Genomic DNA, 24,039 nt, shown 5'->3' on the forward strand with positions numbered 1-24,039 from the left:
CTACCCTTCATGTGAGGGTTGTTCATGAGTGAAGTGTCAAGGACTCTGGTTCTCGTCAAAGGCAATTAATTGGGACTTTAAACCTCCAGTTTGGGGGAATGAGATTTAAAAAATAACAAGTGAGCTTTATTTGAGCAAGATCTGTGACTGCGCCATCAGTCTCCTTAGCTGTCAATCTCTGCCTTCCAGGACGCAGTTCTGGAAGTAGTAAGTGTGGCATTATAAGAGAATTCAGCAGCTTTCTCCTTTGTAAGAAAATTCTTGACTGTCAAGTTCATGGAAGCATTTTGTTAGCTTTAAGTTGTGAAACTGGGACAAGAAGCTTTGCCACAGTCTTAAGCATTGTGGACACATGTGGTCCGTTGGAAGGAGCCCCATTCTGGACAGGGGAGAAGATCTGAGTTTGTGCTGTGGTGAGTTACGCAACTGTGAAGCACCAGTGTGATCACTGAGCAGAAAAGGGGTCCCCAGTATGCCTGCTCTGTGCGGTCCTCCCGTGGGAACACTTATTCACAGCCATCTTTAACGAGGAAGTAACTAGTAGTCAGGACTGTGGCCTTCCCTGTAGGTAGAAGGTGAGGCCTTGACGTCTCATTGGCCAGACAGTATGTCCAGTTCTCGCTCAAGCATGGCACATCCAGAAGATGTCAGGCCTGCACTAAAAGCCCGTCTGGGTGGAGTGGGTAGTGTATTTCTAATACTGCAGAATCCTATTAACTTGAACTGAAGTGCAGCTTAGAAACCAGTGTGCCTGCTTAGTGTTTTAAAAGAAATATAGCTGTAATGCTTAAAAAAAAAAAGGTGGTGAGATACACACCATGTAAAGTTTACTACTTCACTCATTTTTAAGGCACTTGATTCAGTGGCATTTAGTATATTGACACTGTTGTGCAACCGTGACCATTATCTAGCTTTACCACTCAAGTATAAAAATTATTTTAAAATACCTGACACATTGTTTTTACCCAGAGATAGACTTTATTTTTACATGCATGTATGCACATACCCCCACACACATGTATATGTATACAGAGTACATTATATGCGTTTCGTAGTCCAGTGGTACCCAGAAGGACTTCAGAGATTTTTCTGTCCATCCTCTGTGGATGCAGAAACTGTGACTGTGACCCAGGGGGACTTAGGGGTCTGGCGCATGCTTGCGTGTCAGAGGCAGGCCTGTATTTCCCAATCCTGACATGATGTTTTCTGTAATTGTGTTTATAGTTGGCAATAAATTTTCCATAAAATATATTATTGAAATAAAGCCTTTGAGAATAATTTCCTCTTCGCTTAAATGTTTTCCCCCTCAAGCCTTGTTTACATTGTGAGTTTTCACGGCAAACCCTTTCTTTGGCCCAGCTTAGGCTAAATTTTACCACAAATTCCAAATTATGGGAGTCGTGAACTTTTCTTCTTCCTGAGTTGGCCTGGTGCTGGTGGAAACTTAAAGTGTATAAAGTAATGAAGTGCTGTGTGTGTGTGTGTGTGTGTGTGTGTGTGTGTGTGTGTGTGCGCGCGCGCAGGGGAGGGGGAGGAGGACTTGGGTGAAAATATGCCTCTGTTTTTCCAGGGCTTGGAGTGGGGTGAAGCTGGGGACAGGGAGGCAGCTCACGGAGCCCAGAGCTGGCTGAGGACTCTGGCCGAGAGGGAGGGCAAGGTGAGAGGGTTCTGCCACTGTGGGGGCAGGGACCCCCTGGAGAGAGGCCCTAGTTCCTCGATGTACGTCCTTTGGAGGCAAAAGATGGGCATAAGGAGTAGTGGTATGAGCAAGTCTCACCTGGCTAGATGTTTGTACAGCCCCACACGTGCTCTGCTATGGGACAAATGACCTGTTTTATGGAAAGCCTGTCTCAGACTCTTTATTTTTAATATCTTGGCCCAATTTAATGAATTAAGTTTTACTTTTTGGCCATGTGGGATCTTAATTCTCTGACGAGGGATCAAACCTATGCCCCCTTGCAGTGAAATCATGGAGTCTTAACCGCTCGGCCTCCAGGGAAGTCTCTGTCTCCGAGTTTTCATCCAAGACTGCATAGTGGTATGTCACTGGGCAGTGGTGGGCTTCAGCTTTCTTTTCTGTTTTGTTGCAGAAAGATATAGGCAACATGAAATTGACCATTTTAGCCATTCTGAGTGTACAAGTCTGTGGAATTAAGTACATTCGCTTTGTCGTCCAGTCATGACCACTGTCCATCTCCAGAATTTTTTCATCTTCTCCAATTGAAGCTGTTTTTGTTACACAACAGCTCCCCATTCCCCACTGCCTTAGCCCTGGGGAACCTCCTTCCACTTTCTGTCTTTATAAATATGACTACTCTAGGTATCTCATGTCAGTGGATTTGCATAATAGTTGTCTTTTGGTGCTTGGGTCCTTTTGGTTTTCTGAACATGACATTATTCAGGTAACCCATACAGTGCCTTTGGGAGAATTAGAAAAAGGTGCCTTCCTTTCTCTGGGTAGATGCAACCCCTGACCAGAATCTGAGCTTGGCAAGAGAAGCATAGCCTGGATTTCAGTTCCCACCTGTCCCCTTGGCCACACACCAATGCATAATGAACAACCTGAACACAACTGTATGAGTTGCTCCTGTTGACCAGGCCCTCAGAGGGAGGTTTCTTATTCCCCTAGAGCCTTGGCTAGGTGTCTTTTCCATTACCCATTCCTGTTATTCCAGCCTCCTTCTCTGCTCCCCTAGTTTTCTTTGCTGTTAAGGTTCAAGTTGGTTGATTACCCCTCCAAACGGAGCTTCCCAAGAATGACAGGTTTTCCGAGGGTGGCAGAAAAGGTTGTTGGGACTTTTAGGAACGCACATAACTCATTCAGCTTGTCATTTGCTGTGAGCTGAGTGCAAATGACTTAAGTGGATTAGATTTCCTCTGAAAATACTCGAGAGGTTAAAAATTAAGAGGAAAAGAGTGTAGGGAAATAAGCGTGAGATTGTACTTATGCCGATGCCTCTGAAAACTAGTTGAAATATTCAGGAAACTGAAGGTGCAGCTGGTTGGGTGTGCTCTGAACCATGCTGGATCCTTCAGCCCTACCTCTTCAAATAAAGCAGCGACTGAATTGGAAGCAATCTCGGCAATAATGAATATTCTTGTAAATCTCTCTGGTTGAGAAACTCTCAAAAATATGGCCAGAGCCCAAGCAGTACCTCTTGCCTCTTAATTCTACTATAATTTGTGAATGATCTTTTATAAGGCATTAAACTTTAATTGATGCCATTTTACTAAGCAGATTTTAAAAGCAGTGATGGCAGTGATTGAACTTACTAAGATGACTTCTAATTGTTATGTATGATGTGAAAAGAAGGTTTTTTAAATCTAAAATGTTGATTATTTTGTTCAGATTTCCAGAGTTTCCTTATTTATTTACTTTCTTTTTTTGAAGTGGTGGATATAGAGAGGCAAGCATGGATTTCCATATTAGAGGAAATATTGACGCAGATAGTGATATATAAAATTAAAAAGTATAAAATAAACCACTATAAAATCATCTAGTGAGGGAGTTTTTCAGAGTGGGAGCTTTGGAGAGAAAGAAATGAAGGTCAAAGCCCCGGTCCCGCCTTTTTACTTCGCTTTTGCTTTTGTTGCTCTGCTGTGCTAAAAGCATTCCTCAAACGTGTGCTATTGCGGTTGAACCTCTTTTTGCCCTTCCTTCATCTGGCATTCCCGGGCAAAGCTGTCTTCACTCAGGACAGGCGTGTTGCACAAGTGGGAAAACTGTAGATGTGAAAATCTGGCCAAGTATTTTGTTGCCACAGTGAACTGTGGCTCCGGAGTCAACTTGAAGACTGTACTCCCTGGCTTGGCTCCTCCCCTCTTCTGTCGTTTTTTTCCCCCCTTCTGAATTTGGTCACTTGTTTTGCTGCCTTTGGAGTTTTAAAAAGTTGGATTGTTTCTCTGTTATAAAAATAACACATACATCAGACTTGCTGATAGCCGCCAGCCAAGGAGAGAGAGGTGTTTGGGGGCAGTGTGGGCAGCAGTGGGCAGCAGGCTGTTTTCACTATCTCCTGCCTGGTGCCCCGAGGAACAGAGTGGATAGAGGGGCACGCTGTAGTGTGCGTTGGTAAATGTATTGATGGGTTGGACCAGATCCCTAAAACTCTCTCCTCCTCATCTGTATACCACCTTCCTTCTTTTCATCCCTTACCCCTGGGGCAACTGTCCCGTTTCCTGGGTAAAAGAAAAACGAGAGGATCCCACAGTTGCCTTTCACTGTGGTTGCTGGGGCTATAGTGTTTGCAGAGTTCTTCAGGTTCCACCCTTTTTCTTTTTTTTTCCTGTAAAAACAAGATTTCTTATGCAAAATGGGTCACTTGAAAGCACCAAACAATTTCTCCAGAGCAACAGCCAGTGTTTCATGCAGGAGAGATGTTAGCAAACCACTGACATATGGATGTGATCTCCATTACTTTGACCAGATTTGGTTTCTACAGAGTGCGTGAGAAGGGAAGATAAATTTTGTCCTAGTAATACTATAGCGACTCATAAATAAATGGTTACCCTTTGGTGCTTGCAGTTTTCATTAAAGTCGCCTGAGCTTTGTTATTGACACCATAGGTTGCCTATTCAGGGAAATGCAGTAAAATTTATCAGTGTGCTTTCTACACCTAATAAATCATCCAAACAGGGAACCATATGGCAGATAAGACCTTGAAAATGTGGCTTCAGCATGTGAGGAGTCAAGTTGCTGAAATCTTGAATGATTACAGCCTGCACATTTTCCCCTGGAATATCTTATAGTTATTTTACATGCCATTTTCTTGTTCACCCCATCACCTCTTTGTCTCTCCCTCTCCTCTCTCTCTTGTGTGCCTCTCTCTTTTCTCCCCCTCCTCAAGCACCATTCTTTTTTTGGCTGTTCTTTCCCACTCTTTGTTTTTCTTTTGGGTGGGGGGCTGGCTGTGATTTCAGCTAGAAAATAAGCGTCCGGAGCAGATAAGACGTTGTTATAATGCCTTGCTGGTAGGAGGAAGAGGGGCCGGGAGGAGCAGAGACTGACGGGAAGGGATGATGTATGTGGCGGCTGTGTCCCTACACTCTCCTCCAGCCCATTGTCATTAATCACGGCCATTAGTTTTTTTCAGAGCTGCCTTGTCTGCATCGGGGCTTCAGAAAAGCCATTGTTTTTTCATGCCACAGACTAGTGAGGGTGGGGGCGGGGGGCGGGGAAGGGAAGAAAGAAATCCTAGGACTTTTTTCCCCACTTTTTTCTCATTCTGCCTCCCAGAATCTCCTTCCTCTCCTATCTTCTCTCACCCCCCAATCCTCATCCAGCTGCCTTTTCTCTCTCTGCAAGTCGGGTGTGTGTGTGTGTGTGGAGTTGGGGGAGGTGCGTGGAGGGAAACCCAAACTCATTGCCTCCGGACACCTGCGTTCTATATATTCATTAGACAGCACAACACAGGCCGCACCATCGGGATGTATCTGCTGAATGATAGTGGCTGTTACTCATCATGCCTTGTTTAATTCCAAAGAGGTTTGGCAGATATCTGTCCCCCACCCCCTTTTTCTTTTGGAGTCAAAATCTAAATGTCCTTGTTGTAACCTGAGTATATGGCAAGATAGGAAAGCGCCTCTAGTGGAGCACCTGTGTTGCACGTCTGGGGAAGAGGAGGCTGGCTGCTACCTGGGGAGGCATATGTAGGTGCTTATCAAGCCTGCACCATGTCTTGGAGATTCTACCACTGCTTTGCAGTTCTTGCAGAGCTGCTGTGTCTTGTGGTTAGTTGATACCCCTCAGTCAAATTGGGTGAATCTTGCTGGTTGATGAAGGACTGCCACTGTCCTTTCCTTCTTCTCTGAAAACCTAAAGATTCTGTCTTGAGGAGAGAAGATTTTTCCCTCACCCCTGCTCCTACTAAAGTCTGCAGTGACTCTCTGGGGGCTTTCCATCATGTGCCATACCTGAGTCATATACATAACGTGCAGCTGCTAAATAAACTAATGTTTTTTAAGAATATGCATTGGATTTTGTAAAACATGTAAAGGCCAACCTCAGAGAGCCCAGAGTATAATTTTAAGTATGTGTGCATACTAAGTTGTTTCAGTCATGTCCAAGTCTTCACGACCCTATGAACTGTAGCCCGCCAGGCTCCTCTGTCCATGGGATTCTCCAGGCAAGAATACTGGAGTAGGTTGCCATGCCCTCCTCCAGAGGATCTTCCCAAGCCAGGGGTTGAACCCATGTCTCTTACATCTCCTGCATTGGTGGGTGGGTTCTTTACCACTAGTGCCACCTGGGGAGCCTTAATTTTAAGTATAATTTTATGCAGTTTTTTTTTTTTAAACAGCAAATTTTTGGTGCAAGGGTAAGTGCAAGAATTAGTGAAAAGTCTCTATGACAAAAGCTTCTAAAAAGAAAAGAAACCCCTTAATTAGTTTCATATATAAACAAAGCTGTTTGAACTGGAATCTTTAAATATTGCCTAGTAGAGGTACTTAGGATACTTATTTTAATAAGAGATTTGTTATATGCATCAGTTGAATAGTCACAGTCTAGGAAAAAAAGTAAGCAAGGAATTGGGAGACAGAGTAGAGTTATGCGTGTTCTGCCTAGTATCTGTGTCCATACATGCGTGCTAAGTCGCTTCAGTCGTGTCCAGCTCTTTGCAACCCTAATGGACCTTAGCCTGCCAGGCTCCTCTATCCATGGGATTCTCAAGGCAAGAGTACTGGAGTGGATTGCTGTAACTTTAGTCAAATTACCTCTCTGAATGCCCATTCCGTCTTCTTGTCAAATGAGATGGTTGGTTCTAAATAAATGTTTCCCAGAGTGTTGAATCATGGGTGGTATAGGAAACAATTTTAGGTGGTACATGGGATGGACTTTAAAATTTTTCATAACTGTGTTTATGTTTATAATTAAATTCTATTTATGTTAGATAATATTGGCTAATTGTTTATGACTATATTATAACTCTTATATTTTAATTTCTGAATTAGTAGGAAAAATGAGTCTATTCAAGGAAAAAATTAAGTATAAGATAGTATAACTTCACAACTCTTGTGGAGATACAGTAAAAATTATAGTGTGATACCCAGATAACCAGGGTTTTCCAAGTGGCTCAGTGGCAAAGAATTCACCTGCCACTGCAGGAGACGTGGGTTTGATCCCTGAGTTAGGAAGATCCCCCAGAGAAGGAAATTGCAACCCTCTCCAGTGTTCTTGCCAGAGAATCCCTCCAGGCTCCTCTGTACATGGGGTTGCAAAAGAGTCACACACAACTTAGCAACTAAACAACAAGAACCCAGAGGACCAAAAGTTATGACTTTCCAGACCAGATGATCAAGGTCCAGGAGTTAAATGGTAGATTATGCATTGTGTGTGTGTGTGTGTATGTATATATATAGAGAGAAAGAGTGAGTTTTTCTTAGAAGTTTAAACACATTCTTTACCATTATCTTTACTATGCATAATCCTTCTTTGATCAACAGAGTAAAGTTAATTTTAGTGTGAGTCATATCTGAATGATCTCAAGGTTTTAATGATATCTCTGTGAGGATAGCTAGCAGTATATGAACTTAGACCCTGGGAAAAACACATGTCTGATGTAGAGCACCTCTTATATTGTTTTATTTGACGACATGTAGAAGATATCACTATTTTCTCTGCTAGGATGTCTGCAATTTCTTTTCTTTCTTTCTTTTTTTTTTTGCAATTTCTGTTTGCTGGAGTTTCAGTGGTTTCAAACCTGTCAGAACATCAGTTATCTGGAGATCATTTAAAAAATGCAGATACCTGGGCCTGTACCTACTGAACCAGACCGTCTGGGGGTTGGGGCTGAGGTGATCCGCAGTGTTTGGGAGCCACCAAGCTAAGGCACTGATGGTCCCTGAGAAAAGTGCATGTGAGCAGAAGATAGCCCCCTGACTTCAACAGCCATTGCAGAAGTCCCTTTGTCAGATTAGCAGTAGTTGCTTGCAAGGTATGTACATTCTGGTACTGAGAGGCTTCTGGGTAAGATCTTGGCCTTGGACAGTTCTGGATGGTCAGCACAGAGGGGAGGAGAGGTATGGGCAGACCAGAGCAGTAGCCTAGGGGCATATAGGGAAGGCTGCTTCAGAGTCAGGTAGGTCCAGGTTCACTGTGAGCTCCTGCACACCGGAGGACTGTATGACTCTGTATGCAGGTGGCTCTGCCTAAGCCCCAGTGTCCTCATATGTAAATGTGGCAGCTTATATTCAGAAGCCTAGCACAATGCACTCATTTATTTTACAAATCTCCTTTCTTTTTGTAGTCACGGTTGTCCTAATAACCTTAGGCCACACAGTCTGTCTTGCTATATTATTATCTGTGCTCATCTTGGGGGCAGGGTCTGCTTCCATTTTAGCTGGTGAGAGGCCTGGGTCAGCAGGCTTGGGGCAGGCCTTCCAGAAGTGTCAGAGAGAGAAGGCCAAGAGTGCCTGCTCCCTGAAAGGACAGTCGTGTGTACAGAGGGGCTACTTACATTTCATCATGGAGGACACTCGCATTTTTAGCCCACCTCAGTCTTGATGATGCTTCTCTGGTGCCTCAGATGGTAAAGAATCCGCCTGCAATGTGGGAGACCTGGGTTCGATCCCTGGGTTGGGACGATCCCCTGGAGAAGAGAATGGCTACCCTCTCCAGTATTCTTGCATGGAGAACTCCATGGACATAGGAGCCTGGCAGGCTATAAAGAGCCAGACATGACTGAGAAACTTTCACCCAATCTTGATGATAGATATCAGGAAAGGAAAATATTGAATGAACTGTAAATGGAAGGTGCACAATTCAGGTCCATATGTAAAAACTGAACTCATTTTCAGTTAAGACTTTTGATGTAAGTAGATCATGTCATATGAAAATATAAGACTTGAGAACCCAGGTGTAAATGGCTTTGAGGGTGAGGAGTTAGTCCCGTTGCTGTTCTGTTGTGGATTTTGGCTGAGGTTGGTCTTCAGCAGTAATGCAGGGTGGTCCATTTCCATGTTTCCTTGTCTGGATCCTGGGTGGGCAGAAGTGGTTCTTGGCGTCTGATGCCTTGTGATCCCGCTGTACCTTTTACTGTACAGAGTCTTACTCACCTTGGAGACACTTTGCTTTCCTCTAATCCAATTTTCAAGACTTAGGTCAAATCCCAGCCCCCTGTAATTCCTTCCCTACCTCCAAATCTTAGTAATTATGAATTTCTCATGTGGAAATTGCTGGATGGGTATTTCATTTGGCAGCATCCCTTAAGAATTTGTGGTTTCTTTTCTGTTGCTATTTTGAGCAATAACATTGAACTTCATGGTTTTCCTTTTTCACACCTGTGCATCCCATCCTTTTTTTTTTTTCTTATTGAAATATAATTGATTTACAGTGCCACATTAGTTTCAAGACTGTTATAAATATACATTCTTTTTCAGATTATTTTCCATTAGAGATTATTACATGATTATTACATGATACTGATTATAGTTCCCTATGCTATACAGTAGGTCTATACAGTGTGTGTCTACTATTACTACTATATATAAAATAGATAAACATTAAGGACCTACTGTATAGCATAGGGTGTCTCGGAGAAGGCAATGGCATCCCACTCTAGTACTCCTGCCTGGAAAATCCCATGGATGGAGGAACCTGGTAGGCTGCAGTCCATGGGGTCGCTAAGAGTCGGACATGACTGAGCGACTTCACTTTCACTTTTTACTTTCCTGCATTGGAGAAGGAAATGGCAGCCCACTCCAGTGTTCTTGCCTGGAGGATCCCAGGGACAGGGGAGCCTGGTGGGCTGCCGTCTATGGGGTCTCACAGAGTCGGACATAACTGAAGCGACTTAGCAGCAGCAGCAGCAACAGTGTGTGTCTATTAATCCCAATTTCTCAATTTATTCCTGCCACCCTTTTCCCTTTGGTAACTATAAGTTTGTTTTCAATGTCCATGAGTCTGTTTCTGTTTCATAAATAAGTTCAATAATACTTTTTTTAGATTCTACATTTAGCTGGTATCATATGATCTTCGTCTTTTTTTCTCTGACTTACTTAGTATGGTGATCTGTAGGTACATCTGTGTCACTGCAAGTGGTGTTGTTTCATTCTTTTTAATGACCAAGTAATAGCCCATCTTCTTTATCCATTCATTTGTTGATGGACACTTAGGTTGTATGCACATCTTGACTATTATAAATAGTGCTTCTATGAACATTGGGGTGCTTATATATATATACATTTGAATTAGAGTTTTCATCTTTTCCAGGTATATGCCCAGGAGTAGGATTCTGGATCATATTGTAACTCTAGTTTTTTAAGGAGCCTTCATATTGTTCTCCGCAGTGGTTGCACATGTTTACATCCCCACCAACAGTGTAGGAGGCTTCCCATTTCTCCATAACCTCTATAACATTTGTTATTCATAGACTTACTGAGGATTGCCATTCTGACTGTGTAACTGTGTGAGGTGATATCTTACTGTAGCTTTAATTTGCATTTCTCTAATAATTAGTGATATTGGACATCTTTTCATGTGCCTGTTGGCCATCTGCATATCTTCTTTGGATAAATATCTAATTAAGTCTTTGCCCCATTGTTTTGACTAAGTTGTTCATTTTTTTTTTTTATAATTGAGCGATATGAGCTGTTTGGATATTTTGGAAACTAATCCCTTGTCTGTTGCATTGTTTGCTTATATTTTCTCCCATTCTGAAGATTTTATTTTCATTTTATGTTTTCCTTTGCTGTGCAAAAGCTTCTCAGTGTGAATAGGTCCCATTTGTCTAATTTTGCTTTTATTTCCTTTGCCTTGGGAGACTGATCTGTGTCCCATGTTAGATTGTTTCTCCACAGGGTCTGGTGCAGTGCCCAACACAGAGTAAGTTCTGCTGATAGGTTAGACTGAGTGACTTGTTTCCCTTACCTCCTATCCTTGTTCTTGCAGGAGGATACCCAGTAAGGTATTCCTTTTCTGTTTTTGGATTAGCAGAGTAGCCCACTGTTGGTTGGTATGTGCTTTGGCCATTGTTGAGCAAATATTCAGAGAACTGCCTTCTTCCAGTGGTAGAAGTAGGCTTGTGCTGCCCAAGAAGAGGAGGGCAAGTGAACCATGGTGTTTATATGTACTTCCTGGACATAGATGAGTGTTGGAACCTTTCTCTGAGGTTTGTAAGCTCTTTGGAATCATGTGTAGTTAAGACTTTGGCCAGAGGAGACTGAGGGAGTGGCTTCTCTGAGGTTCTGCTGTGGCCTGATCCTGGTGCGACCTTTCCTGGGGCCCTAGGAAGGAGAAGTCTGGGCTGCCGCTGAGTAGAGTGGGAATGGGAAGATGGAGAAAGGGTGGGCTGCTGTCCTCCTTTGTGGATTCAGAGGCCATTTCCAGGCCCTGGTTGCTGCTCACCGTCTCTTTCTGCTTCCCCATTCCATGTTTATGAACAGGCTCCAGCCATTGACCTAAAATGCACACCAATCCAGGGGCCACAGCGCCTTTAGATGCTTGAACAAACGTTGACTTGATAGTGCTGGTGATTGCCTACAGCTCAGATAAAATTCACCTGCTTTGAATGAATTGAGTTTTTAAAAACTCCTTGTGTGTTCATGTGTTCATGAGAAAGAATGGAATTTGATTGCTTTTTTGAAGAGGATTTATCTTATTTGGGGGTGATAGCATTAGAAGAGAGAAGGTTCACAATGTGTTTTCTGTGAGCTTGAGAAGGAGTAAATGCAGACGTGAACTTGGATGGGACAAATACAAAGTCAATGGTGTTTCACAGCGAATAGAAGACAACGCAACAATATAAAGTGTCCCAAAGGTAAGAGGGCCAAGACAGATCAAATACTCAGGCACACAAAACAATGTGTGTATGTATTTAATTGTCTTCTTTCCTGGCCTTACCTAATCCCTGTGCCCTGAAGAGGCATCCAGGCCCCTGTGCATGTAGCTTTGTCTACAGTTTTTCCTTTCTGCAGAGTCATATGTTTTTAGCTGTGATTGCAGTCACTACCCAGTGGCTCACCTTGTCTTGAGTAATGAGAATAAACAACTGGTCACTGCACTGACCACTGAAACTAATAAAGATATATAGTGCTGGTCTGGCTTAGGGAGTCACAGGCGCATTCTCAAACTCTATGTGACATTTATGCCAAAGGAGCATGATTCCAAACTCACTCACTGCTTACCCATTCTGAGAAAGCACAAACTATTTGACTGATGCTTTGCTAAATTTAATATGCTTAGCAAGTAAAATTATTGCCTACTCTAATGCTGTGTAATTATTAAGATACACTGCTTTTAAAAATACCAAGTGAATAATATTGATTTAGTGAACTGCTATTTAGAAAAATGCCAGCAAAGGAGGAATATTTTATTTTAGCTGCCTTAGAGCCGTAATGGGTCTGGGCTGAGAGATGCATGTGGAAATAAATTATGTACAAGGTAAACTATTTTGTTATACAGTACCCATAATATTAATTAAGCCGTAATTTTACCAACAATGCTTTAATTTAACAAATAAACAGGAATCATCTGTACCATTCTTTCGAATATATAACTTTGGGACCATAATAAAACATGCAGAAGCACCTGCAGTTAATTGTAAAGCAAACAGTGAGACTAGCAACTTTAAAGGGTAATTGTAATTTATAATTTATTTATTTGACTTATGCTGGATATAATTACCGTTCTAATGTGTTATTATTTTCAGTCCAGCATGAGATCTATCTGATTCCAATTTAATGCAGGCGGCCTGGTGGAGTGCTCTTCTCGGCCCCTCGAAAGTGTGCCCTGTTCCCCTCCCTTCCCTGGAATGGGAGCTTGTACAGTAAAGAAGAATGGATGGGCCCCTGTCAAAAACGATCCTTGTTCAAAGCCATAAGAATGTTTCCATTTCCATTTCAGTCAAGATTGTTCCCTGCCCTCTCAGTCCTTTTGGTAGCAGTACTGGGGAGCTGCATGGCCGCAGTCAGAACACAGCGAGCCCTGTGTGGGTGGGCTGGGCTATTGGGTCTGCAGGGGAGGCGGTCAGGCTGGGAGGGGTCTGGGGGCAAAAGCTGAGCTTTCTCTGACATCCTCGTCTGAGAGGGGGGGACCAGTGTTTCTGGTTGTGGCGCTTTGGGGCTTTGTTGTTATTTTTGAGAGCAGCCTTGAAGGCACAGCACGAGGAGGGAAAAATAGCACCGTGGAAGCAAAGGAGCAATTATAGCTGGCTGTTTGTTTGTGGCTAACAGAATGCTGAAATGGCAGATTTGCAAATTTGTAAGAGAGGGAAGCTTAGTGTTCATCTTTATCAGCCAAAGTGGTTTCTTGTTAGCTGAGCAGCAAGCTAGAAAGCGACCGATTTTGACAACATAATTTACATCTTTGTATAAAACTATTGCTGGCAGCCGAACTAATTTGTGCTGGATTAGGTTGTTTGTCTCTGCTGCTGACTAACCATGCAATCTATCAGAGGCCGTTTTCAAATATCACTTTTCAACTGTGCCCTTGAGAGGGGGAATTGATCGGGAATATACGGAGCAAAATTACTCCAATAACTTTATAGAAGAAACAATTACAGAATCATACAGATGTGAATAATTCTGAAAAGTAGAAACAAATAGAATGAATTTAGCCCTGTTCCTATCTTTCACATGTGCATGGAATTTATGAATAATACAATAACATGTTATTGGGTCTGTTTCCTCTCTTTCTGGATCTTGGCCTATGATGGCAAAAGGAGAAAGACTAGGGAAGGCCTTGGTAGAAAACATTCTTGGAGATTATGTAGGATTTTGAGAGGAAGGTTATATGAATATCACATATGGTGTTGGAGACAAGAGTTAGTGTATGTATGTTCTTAGGAATGTCTTTTTTGGGGGTGAATCTGAGTTTTATAAATTTAAAGCAAGGTACTGTGATAGAAAGAGACATCAGTCAGGTCGATGTATTTGTGCTATGAACATAGGCGATAAATGTAGGAATATATTTTATCACATATTTCTATATTATATTAATAATTTTCTCATGCAGAAGAGGCATGGAGTCTCTCTTCTGCTTTTAGGTGAATGTTTTAGACATTTCTTGTACTCAAGAGAGATATGGGATGATAGAATAATAGAGGGGGCAAGAAGGAGTGGGGGCTGGATTCACAGCTGATAACGGGGCTGGAGTTGTTTATAAGATGCCTGAGATTAGCCAGCAAACAAAAAAACCATTAAGCACCTATTATTTTAAAGCAATGGGCACATTTTTCATCACTTTCCTCTGATAAATTTTCACTTGTGCATCCTGCTCCAGGTAATTAATTGCTTTCAGTTCAGAGGAGTAATAATGCAATAAATTATGCCAGTATTTCTAGTCAGGGGATCAGACTGCAGCTTCCTAACCAAAGCAGCACTAATAATCCTGAAGACTTGTAGACCACAAAAAAGCTCCATTATTATATACTGGTTATGTGAAGAGTTGAAGGACCAAGCCCTCAAAATTGCTTTCAAGTGATCTCATTCATGGAGGTTTACTCGTTCATAGGTTTGGTCAGGATAAGCCTGTGTAAGGATGATATAGGTACTCTCAGTGCTGGAAGCTATGCAAACACGGGGACCTCAATAGTGATGGTGGTATCATTGGTACATGGAGTAAAGCTTGATTGGGAAAGACTTTTCCAAGATGGTAGTGATACTCCTGCTGACGGCAGTTAATGGCATGTTGAGCTCTTGCCATACATAAGCATTGTTCTGAGCATTTTACATGGACCAACTGTATTTGAGCACTTTATGTGGACTAACTGTATTTAATCCTCATAGCAACCTTCTGAGATAGAACTATTGTTAACTACATCTTAAAGATGAGGAAACGGAGGCACAAAGATTGAGGTGGTTTGTCTAAGTGATAGGTGGGGTAGTCAGGATTTGACTGTATGGTGTCTCAGGAGGACATTCAGTTCTATTTCCAGGCTGGATTGAAATAGATCAGGATGTGGGATGGGGTTACAGGCAGTGGGAGAGGTGTCATCTGTTTCTAAAAAGTAATTTTACATCTTTCTTGCTTTCTCACCCAGGTGAACACCCCACTTTGCTCATCTTCTTAAAACCTCTCTAATTTGTAGGTCTGCTGTAATTTGTTAACTTCTTTGTTTTTTGGTGTGTGTGTGTGTGTGTATATATATATATATATATTTATATATGTATATGAAGTATGGTTGATTGTTAACTTATCTTTCTATGCTTAGAAAATAGCACGAGTATCTGCTCACTCTCCTGTCTGTAAAAGACTTCAATAGTTCTTCTTCTCTAATCCCATCTTCACCTGAATTTTCCAACTTTAAGAAAAACCTTATGGAGGAAATTTAAACTCCTGAGCTTTGTTTTTTTTATTAGTACAGTATGTACTTTTAATTTACATGGACAACTTAAAGAGGAGATGATACTGTATTTTAGCTTCTTACCACCTCCCTATATGCCCAGACACAGACAAACCTCAACTGTGCTTAAATAGCGCCAGTGGCGAGAGAGCCAACTGACTTTCACTGTCCCGTGTGATAACAGTCCCACAATCATTCTCCTTTGACAAGCTAAAGGTTTTCTTGCAGCCTTTACCCTTGAGTGATTTCTTAGGCCAATGAGGCCAAAGAACAGCTCTCAGGAAGAGAATGGGGGTGGGAGGGAGAGTGGAGGGAGAGTCACATCAGAGACTGTGGACTGAGGAAGGAAAGGAGCTTGCTGTCTTTGACTCGAGGCTGGGCTGGGCTTCTTGCTAAGTTGCTAAAAAGGAAGGACCCCTTGAAAAAGGCTTAAGGAATGGGGTGAGTAGGCTCCATAAAAATTGTAGGCTCTTTTAGTGTAACTCCAACTGCTCGGCAGGTTGCAGCACAGATGGGGAAGCAGGGGCAGAGAGCCTTCTACTGTCCATGGCTTTCCCTGGATATACACAGGGTACCCATAGCTGGGTGAAGGGGAGCCATGCACAATTGTTTATGCCATGGCAAAGGAATCAGCATTTGACCCGTGTGTCCTGGCGGTTGCTGGACTGGGCCAACTGACAGGGGAAGAGGATGAGCTGAGGTTGCAGGGATCACCCCTGTGTACTGGCTGCAAAAGTCCCATCCAGTTTTATGCAGTCCTATCTTGGGTCGATGCCCTACTTACTGTTCCAATTATTGGACGTTGTCCCTAACTTCCTGCCACTGATGCTGTTCCTTGAATTGAGGTGGTGGTTTTCTCATGGCTGGACTCTTCACTCACTGATCTCAAGACCTCCTGGAAGGTTCATGCCATAGTGGTCAAAGACCGTGCTGACCTTGGGTCTGACAGGTGGTCAGTGCTAACATACCCTTGCTTAACAGTCTCTCCTTGCCCCTAAAGGGTGAGCATGTATTTTATATATTTCACCTCTCAATGAGATTTTGACATTTATCTTTAGTCATTTATACATATTAATCTTTATACCCACAAATATTCTTTCCATATTATTCTTGAACCAGAGATTGAATTTCCTGGGGAGGAGGGTGAGGAGGGAGAATAGAATGGACATAGCAACAAGCAATTTTCCTTAAAACTTTTCTCCACTATAACAGTTTTCTGAGATTTGTATTTTCCAGATATTTAAAGATAGGGAAAAAGATTTTTTTTTTTTTTGAAATATCAAGTCTCTTAAGACGATTGGGCTCGTGCTAATGTTCAGTCACTCAGTTGTGTCCAACTCTTTGTGACCCCCATGGGCTGTGGCTTACCAGGCTCCTCAGCCCATGGAATTTTCCAGGCAAAAATACTGGAGTGAGTTTCCATTTCCTACTCCAGGGGATCTTCCTTATCCAAGGATCAAACCCAAGTCTCTGGTGTCTTCTGCATTGACAGGTAGATTCTTTACCACTAGCACCATTTGGGAAGCCCTTAAAGAGAATGCATGCATGCTAAGTTGCTTCAGTTGTGTCCAACTCTGTGCGACCCTATGGACAGCAGCCCACCGGGCTCCTCCGTCCACAGGATTCTCCAGGCAAGAACACTGGAGTGGGTTGCCATTGCCTTCTCCATTAAAGAGAATAACTGAGGGCAAATTTGCTTGATATTTGGGACTGATGGAGACTTTAGGGCTTCCCAGGTAGCCCAGTGGTAAAGAATCTGCCTGCCAATGCAGGAGGACACAGGAGATGCGGTTCAATCTCCGTGTCACGAAGATTCCCTGGAGGAGGAAATGGCAACCCACTCCAGTATTTACGCCTGGAAAATCCCGTGGACAGAGGAGCCTGATGGGGTCACAAAGAGCTGGACACGATTGAGCGAGCATGTGCAGTCACAGGTGGAGAAAGTTTGGGCCGCAGGTGGGGTTGTTGAGTCTGGCTGTTCACATGCAGTCAGTGGAGAAGTCAGTGGAACTGAAAACGTGGAGGGCCTCAGGTATAGCTGTCTTGGGGAAATACTTGCTAAAGCTTAGTTAGCATGAGAGTCAGGAGAAGAGTTCAGGGCCTCAGCTCAGCTAACCACCAACATGGTTTACCTAGGTGCTTAGGTCTTGGATCCAAGAAGTCTTGTACCTTCATCATGGAAAAGTAGAAAATGTAGTGATTTCTCAAGCCTCAGGCACATGCTTTCTGTTTTAGGAAGATAGGAACACTCTAAGTTGGAAGGATTCAAACTTGCTCAAGACCCAGGAAATATGTGTAGAATCTAAGTAGCAGTAAAGGCTTTGTAAATCCTCATTAAACAAACAAACCAATAGAAAAAGCACAAATCATTGTGTTGGTCATTGCTTGTTTGAGTCTGTCTTCCGTATTAGGTTGTTTCATCAAGAGGGCAGGGACCTTGTCTGTCTTGATTGCTGTCTTTCCAGCATCTTATGCAGTGCTTGGTTAGTCCCTGGCCCTCTGTAAATGTTCTTCAGTGGAAAGGTGGGCATTATTAATGCTTGGAAAATACACCAAAGCACAAAGAAGATGATATCTCCCATAATCAGACTCCTCTAAGTTAACTGCAATTACACATTTTCTTATACATCTTTCCAATCTTTTTAATCTGTGTATTTCCCTACTCTCATTACTACTCAGGTACATTTTCCCCCTTCCAGGGCAGGATCCAAGTGCATATAGTTGTAACTTCTTAGCCTTTATAGTTTTTAATTTGTAAAATTCCCTGGCAAAGACAGTACAACATAACAGATACTGGTCTGTGATTTGAGCTTTATATTTCTGAGAAGAACTTGAAGAATGTTAAGATGCTAAATGTGAGAGTGGAAAGTGTGGAAAGGACAATAAAATCTCATTTTCTTCTTTTTATATTGTTCCTTTTGGGTCACAGCAGAACGGTTGTACTATATTTTCTGTTGGTATATGTGCTATTCATTTTCTGGCTCTGAAATGGATTCTACTGAGGATCACATGGACTCCTCTAGAGTGAAGATGGGAATATGATTTGGAGGGAACAACAACAACAAAAAGGGCTAGATATTGCCCATATTAACTTACACTATAGAAACAATTCAGTCCTTTCAATAAAAAAATATTCCAAGCTTAATTCTGCTTGCTGAGAGCCTGGTAAGAGTCTGCAGAACACTCCGGCTCTCCATTGTAAGTCAGATCCATAGCCCAGGCAGTATTTGACCTCTTTAGCTACTCCTTTCTGGGCCTTTAAGTTTGTCTGTGACCTGACCCCCAGAGCACTCACCCAGCAGAATCCCTGCCTCTCTGCAGTGGCATTGACACTGGACATGCTGACTGAGTTCCAAAAAACTACTTCAGTAGACCCATGACTTTGAGGCTGGGGGAGGACCTTGGAAAGTAATTCTGTCCCTCACACTGCCTTTCGGTACTGCCGCCTTCAGCCAGCCTCTTCCTTGCCCAGATAGCCACAGAGGCTGTTCAGATTCTCTGGCAGTAATTTTAGCGCCCCCCGCGTCCTCACCCCTCCTGCTCAAGGCTTCCCTGGTGGCTCAGTGGTAAAGAATCTGCCTGCCAATGCAGGAGACACGAGTTTGATCCCTGGCTTAGGAAGATCCCCTGGAGAAGGAAATGGCTACCCACTCCAGTATTCTTGCCTGGGAAATCCCATGGACAGAGGAGCCTGGCATGGTCCATGGGGTCACAAAGAGTCGGACATGACTGAGTGACTGAAACAACAGCAACCACCACCACCACCACCACCACCTTTGGAACTTGATTGCTTTTGCACATCGGTCACCCACATCTGTAAATGTCAAACCTTTCACATCTCTTCTCGCCCCTACTGGGCTCAGAAGCAGGGAACTCTGACTCAGAGTGATTCTCCAGGTAGCTGTCCTGGGGAGCCTGGCAGGAAGAGGAACAGACATAAAATATACCAGGAAGCTGTGTTACTCCAGAAATATTGCAGGATCAGATGGTGGGAAAACCTTCCCCGAACATTGGACCACGGCACCATTCACACGGGATGTGCTGCAGTGAAGGAAACATCAGATCTACCAGAGGAAAGACATTTTGCTTGATGCTATGTAGGACTCAAAGTGGTAATAAAATACAGCCTTTATCATTATTGATCTTACCATCACACTGAGGAGCTAAGACATACATAAGTGAAAAATTAAAAGCTAAAAATATATTAAAAAAGAGAGACGTTGCTGTCATCTGATACGAAAACCTGAGAAGTGGTTGTAGCATTCTGCATGAAGAAAATTGTCATCATTATCATCTAGTGAGGAAGAAATGTTGGACCTTTGAACTTGACAGTTTTCTGTTTTATGAAGATGGGTTTTAGAGCTGTAGGTTTTCCCCACACCTGGTTTGTTTTTCTTTCTTCTTTTCCCCTGTCTCCTCTCTTCCCCCTTCTTCTTTCTGGACTTAAGAAAGGCTCCTCAACTTTGTAATTTTAAAACATAATCTCTTGCACATGTCATTGTTCTTTTTAATAGAATCTGCCAGAACCACTCTGTGCAGAGTCCTGCGTTTTCACATTATTATCTCATTGTCTATCCCGAGTGTTATAGCCTCACTACGACTTCCTAACTAATCAGCTATTTCAACTTTCATTCCATAAGCTTTATGTCTGAGTGTAATTAAATGAGCATTAAGTCCTTTTTTTTTTTTTACTAGCAAAGCCTGAAAGTTCTGATATTACAGTAATAAGTGTGAAGTGAATTTTGAATGGCATTTATATCTGTTCATGGGCTCTAAATGTTTGATTTGCATAACTAGTTAAAATGATATCAGAGCAGCATATTGATTTAATTCCATCTCAGAAAACTGTTAATTAATAATGATAATAAATGTGTCAGTCCTTTATTATCTGCTTTGAATTGGTGATGATAGCTATATTAATACCACTTCAGTAATAGACCTCTGCTGGCTATTGTTGGCAAAGCTTTCAAGGCCTGAATCACCTGCAATCAGAATTTAGAATATTTATTGCAGACCAGTTTTAAAAAGAACAGCCATTCCATCATATATGTAATTTTATTAATACCTACATTTTAATTTAACATTTTATTTACATAAATCATCATGATCAGAAATTTCAGAAGGGTTTTAAACAAAGGCACTTTTTCATTTTTATGTCCCAAGTTAAAAGTTGCCTAACGGAAAGACTGTGCCCGGGATGATCCCTTTCTGTGGGGTTGGCAGACCTGTGGCCACTCCTCCTCCTCTCGGCTGGGCTGGCCACCCTTTGGCTTTCATCGTTAAGGTAGAATCTGCTGGTTCTCATGTAATGCACAAGATTTTGTGTGTGTGTGAATGGTGGGTCACCGGGGATTGAGGGGTAACCTCTGTTGCCCTCCTTGCTCTTTCAAGGTCTACCATAATTTTAGAGGTAGAAGAGATCTTCTTTGAGGCTCTTAGTGACTTAATCTCCATCTTATCCAATAGCCATGACTATTGTTGCATGTTTGTTGGAAAGTGTCTAATCTCTCTCTAAGCTGATTGTCTATAAAATGGGTAACTGGTAGGATTAAATAAAATTCATAGACACACTCATACATATCACAGTGTTTAGCACCCAGAAGCCACTTAATGACTGGTAGCCCTTCTCTTCCTTTTCCTTTTAAGTTAGAGCACACACTTACTATTCTTTGTGCATCTGCAGGCTGAACAAAGACTTGAGCAGCCTCCATCCTTAGAATCAGCAGTTTTAATAACTATTGGGTCTACATCAAGGAGACTGAGGAACTTGCTCTTTCCCCAGTAGAAGTTTGGCTCTAGTCCTCCTGAAGATGTGGATATCATAAATCTGTTTCCTATAGGTCTGCTTCCCTCCCAGACCTGTATGTTGGCTTCATGTCTATGGATGGAAGTGATGGTTGTTTTAGAATGTGCATTAGATCTCCTTTCTTCTTAAACTTGGTTTTGGCTTTTGCTCTGCCTTCTGACCTGCTTGAAGGGAATTTCTAGCCATGAGACCACATTTATGCAGAGTCTTCTCATGGATTGTTACTGTGCTGTGGTCCAGAAAGTGTGTGACTTGCCCAAGATCTGTAGCCTGTCTAAGTCTTGTGTTCCTTGTACATCACTTACCAGCGCTCTCAGGTAGCTCATGGAACCTCATGCCACCTGGAAAAAGAACTCCAGTTCTGTCTTTGGGCACCCACCTGTTGCAGTTTCTAGTCATTACGCCCTTTTTTATATTCAGGTTCCGTCAGCCAGTAGCCTGGTGACATCCCCTCCCTCCCACTCCCACACGTGGCAAGAGTAGGTCTTGGCCTTCAGAACGGCTCCCCAGTTCTCCCTTTGCAGTGACCCGTCACCAGCCCTTTCCACTTCTCGATGGGAAAAAACACATCCTTTGAGCCTATGATAGATGGCTCAGAGGCATGGCTTGGAGGAAGCACTGGCTCTCCCACCTCCTGTGGGTGTGTCTCCAGCTAAACGTTCGTCTCCTGACTTTGATTTCTCTCTCAGTGAGTAGGGGTGTAATTCGCCTTGACATTGCTGGCCATCAGCGCCACACTGAAATAGGCCTTCTTTGACTCGAAGTGACAGCCCTTGGCCCCTGTGACATTGTTTCCATAGATTTGCAGTGAAACAGTTTTATATTTTGTAAAATAGAGTGATCTCCTACAACTGGCATTGATGTGGCTTTTGCCATGGTGTTCTGGAGGGTAAAGCTGTTTCTATTGACCCACCCTCAACCGATTTCCCTTATTCTGGCATCTGGACACATCCTTCTTGGGCTGCCTGGGATGCTTATTTCATTTGTTTTTTAAAAATGGTATTGGACACCATAATGTGCTCTGTCCTTGTTTGGACTCCTCCCCCTGTTACTGTATCAGCCCTCAATATTCTTGGATCTTTGCTGCCCATCAGGAATCTTTCCATTTCTGCTTCTCCACATCACGGAGAAGAGGAAACTTGATACCTTATCCTGGAAAGTTAGTTACTCTGGTGCCTGTTACATTTTGAGACAGCTTGAGATAGAATCAGAGGGAATAGTAATGTGAAACCTTTGTCTGATGTGGAAATCTTTGCAGAAGATTATTAAGGGAAGGAATTGGGCTGTCCATTGGTGGCCTTTACTTTCAATACAAGCTTAAATCACAATCTGGTTGTTCTCAGCATTTTCTAAAATTATGTGGAGGCAAACAAACACAGAGGTTTCGTCATCCCATCTAAAACGAAGAGGAGACTGTTCTGCCGTCATTTCCCACCCTCTGGAAGGCTTCAACCTTTGGACTTTGAAATTTACCATCTTAGACTTGCTGAAATTGAGTTTACTAATAAACTTATGCTTATTAGAAAGTATAGCATTTATGGAAATACACTAATATTTTATCTAAGCTTGTACCCTTCAGACTGTCACTTGTGTTAAAATGTACCAGGGACTTAAACATTAGTTGGCTTTTTTTTTTTTTTTTTTTGGCCTCCAGATATGTCTTATGGTGAGGGACCTAGGTTACCATTATAGCATGTGTGGGAGAGTCTGTATCTTTTCCAGCATAGGACTGCTGAAGGGGTCCCTAAAGAATTAGACTTTTTTTCCATCCTCCTGTTGTCCTACTTGCCGCCAAACCCACCAGGCTTTGCCTTGTCATTGACTCTGCTGGTGCGAAGAGACTTCTGAACTCCTTGTGAGTGTTTCTGACCCTGACTCCTCCCTGTGGGTTGGAGAAGAGTCCCAGGAGAGTGGATTCCTGGCAGATGTGGTGAGCACTTGGGCCTGTATTTGAGATGGGATGTCAGGCTCTGGGGGGTTCTCTGGAGGAGTCTCTCAAGGCATGGAGACTATTGATGTATTTTGAAAAAAAATTAAGACCAAATTTCTCAAAGTTATGACTTTTCTTTTTAAAGCTACAGGACATGCATGGTTTTTGATTCTGACCAAGCTCTTTCTGGTGGTCACAAACTTTATAGCCTGACTTGCTTAGATGGTGGAGAAGGATTTCCAAGTTAGAGTTTGTACTTAGAAGCCTGGGTCTAGGAGGTAAGGAGGTAGGCTTGTGAACTTTGGGTGAGGTAGTTAACCTACTTTGTGGGTATTAAAATGATTCTAGCAGAGGAGGTTGAGTTTAAGCATCCTCTTTGATGGTGTTGGAGTACTTTCCCCCTGCTCCTACCCACTCCTTGTGTGGGTTTGTATTCTTTAGCCCCAGCTGTTTGTGATATATCACTGTCACATGTATAATTAACAATTTTGTAAGCCAAGTTTAGTGATGTTTTTACATTCATGCACTGAATGTCTTTGCTGTCTTGAGTCAGTTATATCTTTTTTATTTAATACTGTTTCCCCTCCTCACCCTCCAACCAAAACCTGTTTCCAGAAGATTTGTCATTCGAACGTCTTTCCAAAGAGTGAACTGTATCAAAGTGGACTTGGGAATACAGATGTGAGTTGTGGTGTGGAATTGCCTTGGAATTTGAAGCTGGTTGTGTAGACTGAGTTGATGATGGATCCAGTTGTGAATAATTTTTTGAAACTGATGATGTCAGTGGCAGTTTTATGCCTAGGACTTTGATAGATGAGCATACGTTACTGGAGTATGGATGAGAAAGCAAGTCACATCTAAGGGCTGAGCCAATAAAATAAAACTAAGGAGTTAAAAAAATTAGGTTTGTTTACATTTTTTAAAGTGGTAGTAAACTTTCCCATAATATATCTTAAGTATTCTATTTTTTTTCTTTGCTAGTTTAAAAATAATCACAGAGTCAAAGGAGAGCCAAATTATTT

At 42.5% G+C, this 24,039-nt stretch overlaps 1 protein-coding gene across 2 annotated transcripts in view; it reads left to right on the forward strand.

Moving 5' to 3' along the window:
• The window catches only part of LRMDA (leucine rich melanocyte differentiation associated), a 1,405,312-nt gene that overhangs the window by 195,471 nt on the left and 1,185,802 nt on the right, over positions 1 to 24,039 (forward strand). The window contains exon 1 of one of the 2 annotated variants that reach the window (XM_069572200.1): positions 15,590 to 15,722. The exons of the other annotated variant lie outside the window; for it this stretch is intronic. Within the exon in view, the coding sequence (XP_069428301.1) occupies positions 15,718 to 15,722 (5 nt within the window). The 5' untranslated portion in view covers positions 15,590 to 15,717. Of the gene's footprint in view, positions 1 to 15,589; positions 15,723 to 24,039 lie in introns of those variants that run through there. 2 annotated transcript variants of the gene reach the window in all.

This window comes from Ovis canadensis, chromosome 25 (assembly GCF_042477335.2).
Source record: "Ovis canadensis isolate MfBH-ARS-UI-01 breed Bighorn chromosome 25, ARS-UI_OviCan_v2, whole genome shotgun sequence".
In the NCBI taxonomy this organism is placed as follows: Eukaryota; Metazoa; Chordata; class Mammalia; order Artiodactyla; family Bovidae; genus Ovis; species Ovis canadensis.